The sequence below is a fragment of the Ochotona princeps genome, chromosome 10 (assembly GCF_030435755.1).
Source record: "Ochotona princeps isolate mOchPri1 chromosome 10, mOchPri1.hap1, whole genome shotgun sequence".
Classification (NCBI taxonomy): domain Eukaryota; kingdom Metazoa; phylum Chordata; class Mammalia; order Lagomorpha; family Ochotonidae; genus Ochotona; species Ochotona princeps.
In genome coordinates, this window is record NC_080841.1 from 74288260 (window position 1) to 74301151 (window position 12892).

Sequence of the window (12892 nt, forward strand, 5' to 3'; positions counted from 1 at the left end):
AAACATTTCTGTTACACAGACAAGATTGCCCTCTATTGTAGGGTTGAGACCCGAGGACGAAGACCAGTGGCTGGCTGGCTGTTAGCACAGTTCTCCTTATTAAAATCCCAGGACTGGGAAGCACCCAGAGAAAGTTCTGGAGTGTAGACTCTGGGTGTGTGAGCAATGAGGACAGACCAGAGTTGTAGGTGTTGTGCATATCCTAGGAGCCACAGTTCAGGAGAGGAATCAAAGCCACAAGAAAGCCAGTGTCTTCTAATAGGAGAGTATGTGCCAGGGAGTCCCGAAGTCAGGGACATGGGCAGTCATGGGCTCTCAGCCCAGCTCCTTGCAATGAACCTGGAAGGCATACCCCAATGTGTGGCCGTGGTGCCAATGTGGACCACACCTTTCCCAGGACACTGCAGCCATGGGGCGGCCCCTTGCACTACCTGAGTACGTGTGTGTGTGTGTGTCTCATGGTTCCCAGTAGGTCACCTGGTCATTGGGAGGGCCCATCTACTCATCCTGGTAACTCCTACAGTGAGTACCCTCCAGAATTTGCCATGAGCCTGACGAGAGCTCCTTACATGCTGAAACGATGCTCAGCAGGAGCACCTGCACCCTGCAGGAGTTATCCAAGAGCCCAGCCTTGCATGTCAGACCAATGGGTGCAGGCACACCACCCTGGGGCCCATCTGGGAGTCTTTGTCTGTTTCTGTGCTGCCACCTTGTGGACTTCAATTCTGTGCGCTTCAAGCCTTGTCCGGGGAGCAGGATAGGCAGTGGTTGGAGCTTGTTCCTACAGCTTGTTCCTACAGCTGTTGTTGCCTTAGCACTACCAGGCCAAATGCTCATTTTCCCACACTCCTCTTACAACAGGGGTGCACTGAACGTGAGGCTGTTTGCATGACACTGAGGGTGAACGGGGCACCTGTGTTTTGTCTCTAGACTCTTGAGGAAGTGTGGCATGGCTGTTTGTGCACATTGACCTTATATGGGTGGCACTATGATAGAAAGCAGGGTGGACAATGTGTATATACATGGATTCACTAACAAAGCAGGAACCTATACTAGGGACCTACTAGGAGACACAACAATAGCAACCACAAAGCAAAATTGGAAACTACCAAGAGCTTACTTCCCAGGTGTCTGCCCCAAGAGCACAGACCCAAGGCCCCTGGTGCCATGAGAACAGATGCCCCAGCTCACCTCCCAAGGTCCTGCTCTCACTGCCACATGCCACTCTGAGATTCCTCCTCTGAAACACAGCATCCTCTGGTTTACATTCCGAGGTGGGGGAGGAGGTCCAGAATGACAGTCCTTCTTGGAAAGTGGCCTCCCTGGAGATTTGATGTCAACCCCATCTCACAAACAGCAGTGGCCTCAGCAAAACTGCACAAGATGAAACAGCCAAGTGTGGTGTCACAGACACTCCACATCTCTGCACGTTTCCGATTCCCTGGGTCTGGCTTTCCCAGACATGCAACTGGTCAAGCCGTGTTTGCCAAGGACGAAGTCCTTCTACTTTTGAAGTGACCGAGTCTCTTCTCTTCCTTCCCCTCTCCCACCCCACCTGCTGCAGAGTTCCCCACATACGGATTCAATTGTGAGTTTGGTTGGGGCTCACACAAGACCTTCTGCCGCTGGGAGCATGACAGCCAGGTGCAGCTCAGGTGGAGCGTGCTGACCAGCAAGACTGGGCCCATCCAAGACCACACAGGTATGCAGCTAAGGTGCTCCTCCAGGCAGGGAGGGAGCACCAGAGCCTCTTCCTTTGGGGGCTAGGAAATGCCATGCATGCGCACTTGTGCCTTTGTTTTCTAGGAACTGGGCCCTCCACCCCAGAGGAGAGGCTGAGGTGGGAGGCCAACTGCCTGGGCTTGGGGAAAGGTGCCCGGGGCCAGACTGTATCTATCTGTGCTCTCTCTACATTTTTGCTGGGTTCTTACTCATGGGCTGTTTCAGATACATTCAAATGCAGAAAGGAGCCTGGGATGTGTAACCTGACCATACTTGGTCACATAGCTATGTTCCTAGCACCCCAAGGCTGGGTTATTTTCTACCCAGTTCGACTCTTGCTCCCTGATCCCACCCTTTGAGTAATTGCAGAACTCCAACCCCACCGCCCTCTAGGATCCAGGAACTCGCAGTGGCTGCAGAGAAAGGTGCCACCCAGCCCACTTGTTCTCCTGGCTATCCCCATTCAGGTTCCCTCCTTCTGCATACCACTCTCATCATGCTCGCTTTTTCCCCTCCCATGAACACAGCCATTAAACGAGCTGAATGGGCTGCCTTCTTGCCTACTGAGAGTGACAGGGAAATTGGCCGCAATTGGGCTCCTTCAATTCTGACACACTTTCCATTGAGCCTTAAGACAAGCGGTTTTAGAAAACTTAAAATACTTTGACTGTAAGTGGCATCAAATTAACTAAATGCAATTAGCCCAGCTGAAGGCAGTAATGGTGGGAAAATTGATGCAAAGTGAGGCCAAATGGCCCAGTCACCCTGACACTCAGAGGAGGTTAAGAGCTGCGTGAGGCAGACATGGAAGCTAAAAGGCTGGCAGAGGGAAAGTGCTAGCAATGACATAGTTCCTGACCTGGAGCTCTGATGAAAGCCTCCGAAGGGAGGCGGCTGAGAGCTTGGCCCTGCAGCCCCCACCCCCACCCCCACCCCGGCAGGCAGGAGTCTTCACAGACAGCCCTTAGAGGCTAGCGGAGGTTCAGGGAGGGACAGGACAACCCCACATCTGAAAGGCAGGAGACAAGGCAAGTACAGAGAGAACCCCTGCCCCAACACACAAGGCTCCTGGGTAGAACTGTGCAAATCAGACCCTGAGTTTCCTGAACACAGCCTGGGCCAAATCTCCCACTATGCATGGATTCACCTGCCTAAGAAGGACAATCAGGATTCCACTCCCTGACTCAGACCTAATGGCCACAGCAGCTGGGGCTGGGCCAGGCCAGAGACAGGGGCTCCACCCAGGTCTTCCCCATTCGAAACAAGCACCTGAACCATTAACTGCTGCATCCCAGAGTCTGCGTTAGCAGGAAGTTCAATCAGAAGCAGAGCCAAGACTTGAATCCAGGCTCCGGTACAGGTTGTAAATATCCCAACTAGCAGCTTAACCAAGGCACCAAGCACCTGCCCCAAACCAGGTATTCTGTCTGCTGTGGATGCCAACCGGCTCCTACCTGCCAGTGGCATGGGTGCCCATGATAGTGCATCGCCCTAAGACATGTCTGAGTCTGTGCTGGCCACATGCCTACCCCAAGATGAGGTGCTCACAGCATGGCCTCGGTGTTGTGCCCCTGCTCTGTGCCTGAGGTTCCTGGGGCTGAGCACAGCAGAGCCTAAGCATGGAGAGAGGACGGTGCACACTGGGGCCGCCTCCCTGACCCCATGTTTGTCACCACAGGGGACGGCAACTTCATCTACTCCCAGGCTGATGAGAACCAGAAGGGCAAAGTGGCCCGGCTGGTGAGCCCCGTGGTGTCGTCACAGAGCAGTGCCCACTGCATGACCTTTTGGTATCACATGTCTGGCTCCCATGTGGGCACACTAAGGGTCAAGCTGCACTACCAGAAGCCGGAGGAGTACGACCAGCTGGTGTGGATGGCCATCGGACACCAGGGAGACCACTGGAAGGAGGGCCGCGTGCTGCTACACAAGTCACTGAAGCTTTACCAGGTGCTGCCACATGCTGGGCTGGGAGGGCAGCTCAGGGAACAGGCTGAAAAGCCATGGGGATGCCTGCAGTGCCATCTCCCCCAAAGGTGGCCTTCCTGGAGCCCAGGCCCCCACGTGCAGACAGCAGAATCTGGGTCTGAGCCGCCACCATCGGTTCTCTTTGCATCCCCTGGGCTTTTCAAATTGATTTATGTAAGAAGCAGAGTGGCAAAGCTCCAGTCTGCGGATTCTCTCCCAAGATGCTGAGACAGAACTCCATCCAGGTCTCCCACGTGTAGCTGGCACCCACTCACCTTGCTGTCTCTCCCAGCAGGGAGCTGGGAGCCAGACGGTGCAGTGTGGGACACCAGGACCAACACCCTCATCTTGTCCCCTGGGAATTTTGGCTATCTCATCGCCAGGCAGCTGGCTGGTTCCTGGGCCAGGCGCACGGGAATCGGCCTGGATTCCGCTCCTGTGCCCCAGCTTCAGCTGCACAGCGTCTCTGGCACTGCCCTTTGGGATGGCCACTTACACCCTGTGAACTGTCCTTGTTCTGGCAGGTGATTTTTGAGGGAGAAATCGGCAAAGGAAACCTGGGCGGGATCGCTGTGGACGACATCAGCATCAATAACCACATCTCTCAGGAGGACTGTGCAAGTAAGTACGGGCAGCCATGGACACCACCGGGCACGTGCCCCAGATACAAAAACATGCTGTGACGATGTGGGCTTGGGAACACCATGGGAAATGCGAGAGGCCAGGTCACCCTTAGCTGCCCCATCACCTAACCTGTCGATTCACATCACAAAGTCTGGTTGGAACCCACAAACCTTTGGCATGTGACATGAATTCCAGTGAGCAGAGAAGCAAAGCTGACCCTGTGATAGCCACTGCAAGCATGGGGATGGAGTTGGAAGCTCAGACTGCACAGGCATGGGGTACAGCAGGGCAGGCTTTTGGTGACTAAGAAAACAATGTGTTTCACTAAGACAATGCTGAATATGAGCCACACAAACCATCACCCTCCACCGTACTGCAAATACATACATGAAAAAGCTGAAATGACCTTAAACAATGAAAACTAGAGACTTCGATCCTATGAGGGAGCAGATCTTGGTCAATTCACAACCCTGTTCCTAATGCAGATGGCACAGTGATCAGTCTTGGCAGTGCTGTGGCTGCACTAATTATTTGCTGTAGGTCATCATAGCTCAGGATGTCAGTTATAGCAAAATGGAACAAGCCTGACTGGCACAATCAGGCATAGTTGGTCAGTATGGCGTATAGCACAGTGGTCAGTCTTGGCAGCGCTGTGGCTGCATTAATTGCTATAAGTCACCACATCACAGGACGTTAATTATTACAAAACAGAACAAGTCTAGTGGACAAGTGTCAGACAGAAGAAGGGCGTTGGATATGGCAGATCTTGTCATTCTAGCACTTCACGGAGCTTCACTGTGCAGGATGTGGAGGACAGAGACCCTGCATGGGGCAGTAACTGGGGAGCATCAGTAGGAGAAGTTGGACAGTATACAGAAAGAGGAACGCAAGGGACAGTGTGTCTCTGGACTGTGTGGGGAAATACGTTTCATGCTATGGCACTTGGCAGATCATCAAACAATTGTAGTTACATCACACATGATGGAGGCCCAAGTCCTCCCCATAGCCAAAGCAAGCATGCCATTTAGTGGCACAGGTGACATGACTGCTGACGCACTGCACAGGTCCTCCCCACAGCCTGAGCAGGCATGCCTGTAGTGACACAGCAGGGGACATCACCACTGACCCACTGCCCAGGTCCACAACACAGCCTAAGCAGCATGCTGTGTAGTGACACAGCAGGGGACATCGCCACTGACCCATTGCCCAGGTCCACAACACAGCCTAAGCAGCATGCTGTGTAGTGGCACAGCAGGGGGCATCGCCACTGACCCGCTGCCCAGGTCCTCCCCACAGTTACTGAAAACATGCCAAGTTGTACTTGAAGACAGGTGAAGAAGACAGATGTGGCACTCCAGTAAGCTAACTGGAGGCGTTTCCTCCTGTGGAATTCATCCACTCCTTGTCAGTGGCTGCCACCCACCACACTCAGAAGTCACAGCCTCAGCTCCCCCACGCTGCCTCTTTGTGTAAAAATGTGTCGGAGATGACTGTGCGTGCTTGCTCTGTCACATGTCCACACTCCCCTGTGGGTTTCATGCAAGAAGCCCATCCTTCCTAACACAGTGTGCATTCCATGTGGTTCTGAGGGCTGGGAAGGAAACTCACTGCCACGCAGAGCAGCGGCCCCACCTCCTGCAGAGACATTTAGGTCCCAAACGGTCAGGACACAGGACACAGCCTGTCTCCCCATAGACTACAGCACAGCAGCCCACCCTGCAGCCCTGGCGCTGTCTTTTCTCCAGGTTCCTCCCCGTTACAAACACCAAGGCACGTTGCTCACCCTGCCCTTCTCACAGCCACACCTCTGGATGCACATGCACACCTAAAGGGGTGGCACTAGGACCTCATGCTGCCTCCCTGCCTGGGCAGCTTTGTGGGGCTGGGGGAGGGTATCACAGTACCCATGTGTGTCTGTGCCACAGCTGACGTGGTTGGTGCAAAGGTGTATTTTCTTGGTCATTCAAATATCTCTCCAACTTTGTTTCACTTGTCAGAACCTGCAGACCTGGATAGGAAGAACTCAGAAATTACCATCGATGAAACAGGTAAGTCTGTCTTACTGACCACATGTTTTTAAATGGTTCCCACTATCTTTGTCAAAGAATGTTCTGGATCTTTGATTCAAATAGTAACCCATGCAGTAGACCCTAGGACACAGGTGGGTCTTAGCATGCAGAGCCCTGGGCTTGTCTGAAGAGGCATTCTCCCAGGAGCTGCACCAAGCTGGGCACTGGGATGGCAACAGCTGTTTCTGCTCGGGAACTGCAGACACCCAAGTGCTTAGATCTGACTGATCTGAGTCTGGCTTCTGGGATGGCCTGCCCTGCTGCATCGCCTGTTCAGTGAGGAGGAGGAGGAGGGTGCAAGCAAGAATTCACTGAGTTCCAAGTGCTCTACATGCGTGTCTTGTCTCCTCCCAACAGCAGCTCCCATCTCACAGACAGCAAGATGACTTGCTGGACATAGCGCAGAAGGTTGCCTCAGAGGCAGCTGGCTTAACTCCGATGCCCCTGCTGCCAAGCACTGCATTGCCATCAGCCACGAGCTGTGTGCATCAGAGTCAAATGGTACCCATGGCATCCTGGCAGATGACTTTTATTCTCTAGAGGTGCCTGGTCCTGTTTCTCAGGTGGCCATGACCTCCCTCTCAGTTGCACCACAGATCCATGCACTCGGGGAGCCCCCTTGTCATGGGGGAAGAGTGCCCGGTGCTCACAGCTGCTGCGGGCCTGCTGTCTCGCGGCTCTAGATCTCTGGTCAGGATCTGTGTCTGTTGGAACACCGCTAGAAGACAGCATGAGGGCGTGCACTCACCCTGTGGGCCTCTCCTGGTGCCAGCTGAGCATGCTCCAGGATCCATGGCCCCAGGGCTGCCATGGCACACTGCCCAGCAGGTACAATCAGCGTGGTTCTCCACAAAGTTCATGAAAATGCGTATTATGAGAAGACTGCATGGGCTTCTCACTTTTTACACTGAAATAGACATCGTAAAGATTTCAAAGAGCAGTAGGGAGGGAAGAGAGAATCAGTCTTCCACTAGTCCATTCCCCAAATGTGGCCAGGACTAGACCTAATTAAAGTCAAGAGCCAAGATATCCATCCAGGTCTTCCACTTAGGCAGAGGATCCAAGGTACTTGACCTTCCTAGGTGCCTTAGCAGGGAGCTGGATTAGAAAGAAAAGCTAGAACTCAAACCAGAGCCCCCATGTGCAATCACACAGAGCAGTGAAACTCGCTGCACCACAGTGCCAGCCCGCATATCCATTCCCCAATTCCATTTTTTCCATGAACTTCTGTGGAGATGCCTGCATCCACCTGGCTGTCGCCTTGCTAGATACCATGAAGTGCTGCCCAGGGCTGATTTTGAGATCTGCTTGTGCCGAGTGCCTGCAGGACTGGCCCATGCTGGACACCCTGCAGGGCTCAAGGCATGCATTTCTGCTGGGGTCAAAGCCTGGCACTGTCAGAGGCTGCAGAAGCCTGTACCAGGGCAGCACACGGCCTCCTCTGAGCCCAGCAGCAGGAGCTGAGCTGCCTGTGGGAGAAGAGCGCCTGTCTCCCTGTGCGACCTGCCCTGGGTGCTTGCTCTGCTGCTCACCCAGCCCGTTCTGCTTCTCTCCTAGGCAGCACCCCGGGATATGAAGGCGAAGGGGAAGGGGACAGGAATATCTCTCGGAAGCCAGGCAACGTGCTGAAGACCCTGGACCCCATCCTCATCACCATCATCGCCATGAGCGCCCTGGGTGTGCTCCTGGGTGCCGTGTGTGGGGTGGTGCTGTACTGCGCCTGCTGGCACAATGGCATGTCGGACAGGAACTTGTCTGCCCTGGAGAACTACAACTTTGAGCTCGTCGACGGCGTCAAGTTGAAAAAGGACAAGCTGAACACACAGAGCAGTTACTCAGAAGCGTGAAGGCAGGTGGCCAGGCGGTGTGCAAAGCTGAAAGTTGAGAGCCGCAGCAGACAATGGGGTTTGGCACCAGGCACCGTGGACCTCTCCCTGTCAGACTGGGAGGTGTGTGGCCATGGACGCTGAGCCAGGCTCTTCTCAGGAGCTGCTGTGAGTGTGGCCGGCAGACACGAGCACAGAGCTCACTCCCTCGTGGTCACGTGCAGTCAGGAATCACATGCTGGCATGGCAGCGGACGTGATGGACTGACCTAATCATTCACTGCAACTCCCCCTCTCTACTCACTCCTCCCTCCCTATGTGCGCTCTCAGAAGCAATGCCGGCACCCCGTGTGCCCGTAGGGCCCTGTTGACGGATGTGCCACCTGAAGTAGCCCAGTGCCCAGAACAAACCAGAACGGCTGCATTTCGTCGGACCCTTTGTGTCATTGCCCACAGCACGGGTAGGTCCATGAGGGGTCGGGACATTGAGTTGCCAGGGCAACCTGGGTCCCAGGTTAACATGCATGGGCTGTGTTTACGAAGCAATACTGCCAGCTCCTCTGCATGCCCCTTCCGGGTCACGACGCAGAACCTGGCGCCCATGAGCTCTGCGGACAGAACCGCGTGCCCACTCCGCCACGCCCCACCTTGGCACTGGCTAGTCTGCATCCTTCAAGTGCCTTTCGTTTGTACTGGTTCTCCGTGTTCCATCGGTGACCCACTCTGTTTCCTGCCGAGGAGGTGCACTTGCCGTCCGTCCGAGCATGAGGGATCCCAGTGGGAGGCGCCAGCCCCCAGGAAGGCAAGGGCTCTGTTGTGGCAGCGTGGCTGCACTGGTCTGCTCTCCTGTGGTCCGACCCCGTGTCTCTTGATGCTTTTGTATAAAGCTGCAATACTCTACTGTTCTTTCATACGGAATGTATTTTCAGATGTAAACTTCAGCTCCCTCTTGCTTCTCTCTCTCTCTCTCTCTCTCTCTCTTTCTCTCTTTCTCTTCTGTCTCGTTTCTTTCTCTTCTAGAATTTAAGCATTTGCCATGGTCCAGGAAAGAAACCTGCAGCTTTAACCTGCTGGGAATGGCAAAACGTTCACTAGATTTTATGTTTCAAAGTAAATAAATAAGGGAACTTCCTAACTTGGCCCTCCAAAGTCTAACTTTGGTTTTCTTGTTAACTGGTTGGAGTGACAGTATCCTTTTTCCTGAAGCCGTTTGTCTGTCCCTCCCATCTGAGCGCTCTTCTGTAGCAATGTTTGCCTTTGTTAGAAACAGTGATAACTTGAGGGAAGCAATAATGCAGCTGGCTTTCCAGTGAGACCCAGAGGCATGACTGAAGTGAATCTCAGAAATGTCTGTAAAGGTGAGACATTTGCCAGGCCCCTGGCTGTTTAGTTGCAGAATCAGTGTAGGAGGGAGATCCAGCTAGGGGAGGTAGCTTAAGGCAGGAGAAGGAGAAGGGACCGCAAGGTGCAGCCAGAAGTGTAGCCTAAGCTATATTGGGTAGCAATCCTGAAGGCGTAGACTTGAACTGATGATGCTTCTGGAAACTTCGACAACAACCTGCCCTGGAGCTGGAATGCCCTTCCCCTCTCCCGGCACTTGAGCATTTGCTGGGCTGGGTCCAGCCATGCTGTGGCAGCACTGCACATCTGTCCCCCCGCCCAGTCCCTCCTCAGCTGAGCCACCTTTGCATCATGGACCCCAGGCTCCACTCATCTTGGCTTAATGGGATTAAGAACACCTTTTGCTTCCAGGAAAAGTACTGATCATTGAGAAAAGAGCAGCTTCTGTCCGCAGAGGCCTTACTAGGCTGTAGCCAAGCCAGAGGAGGGCACTGAGGTCACGTGGCTTTCTTCGTTTTCTTAAGACAACAGACAGAAATCGTCCTCAGCCAAGGAAAAATGATACTGCAACTTTGAATTTTAAAGTATCTTGCACTGATAAATATATTTAAAAATTATATGTTTATAAAGTTATTAATTTGTAAAGGCAGTGTTACAGAATGTTCAGTTTATATTGTTTTAGATGGTTTCGTAATTTTTAAAAGGTGTAAAATAACATATTTTTTTCTTTATTGAGATCTATAGACCTTTCTGTGAGAAAATGTTTTCATTTTACTGGTGTATTATTGCTTCATGTTTTGTACCATCATAAAACTTTGTGCAAATTTTTTTTACAGAAATTTTTATTTTCTACAACAATGACACTTGTAAAATGAACAGCGAAGCCTTAACTTTAACTGATGTTTGTATTCTCAGACACTCAGCAGCATAAAACCATGTAGGACTGAACTGTAACCTAAACTCCAAACTATGACTACTACATTCCAAAGAGACAGCGAATTAAACGTTTTCATAAAAGATCCCGACTGTGATTGATATGCTTATGCCACCTCCATCTGGTTTGACAACTGGATATTTGGTCATCAGTAACTTCTAGGGCTTGTTCAAGGTCACATCGGAAAATATCCTCAAAGAGAAACCAGTGAGATTCTTCCTAGCCATCTATTTGGTGCCATTTGTTCTAGAATTCTCAGAACCCTGCCCCCCAACCCCTACCCCATTGGTGCTGCTATGAGCCTCAATCCAGGGCAGGCTTCACAGCAACAAGTAAACCTGGTGCCACAACATTCACACTTCAACTCCATTTTCCACTAATATCCTCAGGTGTCCCGGAGGTACCCAGTTCAGGTGACTGCATCAGTGTGCATCACACACACACACACACACGTGCTGAGATGCCCAGAGCTGCAGCCTGCAAGCTGCTTTTCTTCAAGTCTCCTTCAAAGGTCATCCAGTGGTGCCCCCATTGACCTGCCTCACCCTGTCCCCTTGCCATGGCAATCCTGCTGCCCAGAGCCTCCTGTCCTTGTCACCAACAGTGACAACCTCAGTGTCTGTGTCTTCAGGCTCAAGACCACAGGAGTGCCGCCACTGCAGCTGTGGAGTGACAGAGTGCGTGGGAGGCAGCCACTGGATGAGCCCAGCTGGTTGGGGTCAGTTACGGAGTTGGGTATGCACCGTGCTTCTGCCATCAGAAGTTGGAGGAAGCACAGCACAGCATCCTGGCTTCTCCCAGGACTTCCTTGTACATAAATATCACAGTTTACGGCAGTGACACTGCAACAGAACTGAAGCACAGTCAGCAACCAGATGCTCACTGCAGCCCAGGAGCCCAGGAGCCTGGGACCGGGAAGCAGCACCTGGCATGAGGCGTCTAACGGGCTGATGCCATACCCGAGGAAGGGGACAGGAGGCAGAGCCAGGTGGCCTCATGCCAGTTAGGCTGCTCTTGTTCTTCTCCCTTCTCACCCTCTGCCCTGGGCATCAGAGACAGCAGGAAGGTCTCTGTCCCAGGCAGGGATTCCCAGCACAAACAAAAAGGCCAGAAATGACCGCAAAGACAGGAAACTCAGGAAAACAAACAAGAAACGCTCTCTAAAAGAAAACACTAACCACAGACTAAATGGAATTTGTCCCCAGTTACTTGATGTTATATGCAGAGCATGAAAATAGCAAACAGAAATCTAGATAATAACAGGATGTGACAAAAATAGGGCTTGCATACCTCAGACAAATTGAAGACCAAATGTCATCATTATAAGCTTAGTAAGTAACCTACGAATGGGGAGAACACTTTGTATAAGACAGGTTTGATGTCTTACACAGAAAGGTGTAAGAGGAGTGAGCATTCAAACATGTGTTGGCAAAGCCATACCCTGTGTCCCAGGGCGTGCGCCAAGCTTCCTCCACACTTCCTGCTTACACACAGTCTATGTGACACCAGAAGACAGCTCAGGTCTTTGGGTCCCTGTTACCCATGTGTGAAGCCCTAGCTTGTGACTTCCAGTTGGCACAGCCCTGGATATTTGGGTAGTGAATCAATCAGACTCTCTCTCTTCTTTTCAACTGCAGTGAAAAAAAAAAATACATTTCGTAAAAAAGAAAAAGAAGTTAAAGCACTTTGATTTGTGCCAATATAAAAGGAGGAAAACAGCAGTTCTGTGTGAGAGCCCATATCTCCTTAACCTAAAAAAAAAGAAAGGAAGCTGTATGGAGAGACACAACATGAACAAAGCTCCTTGGATATGCTAACAAGCAGCAGCATTTCTAGAATGTGAAAAACAATGTTCCAGAAAACCTAGTAAAAAAAAAAAAAATCCATCACCCAGAAACCTAAGGTGGCTTCACAGGCAGGAGACATGCTTGCTTTGACTATAGCACTGGTCCTACAGGGCCACACTGTATCAGCCCTCCCCCAGGGTTACAATGGCAATCAATGACCTTGTCTCTTCCAGGATCACAATGGATAGGCCTTAATGTTTCCCAGAGTCATGATGGGTCTAACCTAGTCTCCCTCAAGTTTACATTGGGTCTAGCCTGTCCCCCAGGTTCACAGTTGGTCAAGCTTAGTCTCCATAAAAGTTATGGTTGGGATAGCCTAGTCTGCCCCAGGGTAACAATGGATCTAGGATAGAGTTCTCCATGGCTATATATGGTCTAACCAAGTATTTCCAGGGTCAAAAGTGTATTCCAGCCTGGTTTTCCCTAGGATCATCTTCTGTGGTTCATAATGGACCTATCCTAGTCTCTCAGTGTCCAATTAGACCCTGTCTTATCTATATCAGACTCACAATGGGTCCATCCTAATCTCCCCATATCAGAATGGGCTTTGTGTAGTCTTTCC

General features: G+C 51.8%; 1 protein-coding gene across 2 annotated transcripts in view; it reads left to right on the forward strand.

The window, feature by feature from the left end:
- The window catches only part of NRP1 (neuropilin 1), a 99036-nt gene extending 88470 nt beyond the window's left edge, over window positions 1-10566 (forward strand). The window contains exons 13-17 of one of the 2 annotated variants that reach the window (XM_004588417.2): window positions 1565-1702; window positions 3401-3672; window positions 4215-4311; window positions 6312-6362; window positions 7941-10566. In XM_004588417.2, coding sequence (XP_004588474.2) covers window positions 1565-1702; window positions 3401-3672; window positions 4215-4311; window positions 6312-6362; window positions 7941-8230 — 848 coding nt within the window. In that variant the 3' untranslated portion in view covers window positions 8231-10566. The remainder of the gene's footprint in view (window positions 1-1564; window positions 1703-3400; window positions 3673-4214; window positions 4312-6311; window positions 6363-7940) is intronic. The other variant, XM_004588418.2, reaches the window with a different exon arrangement.
- The last annotated feature ends 2326 nt before the right edge of the window (window positions 10567-12892 follow it).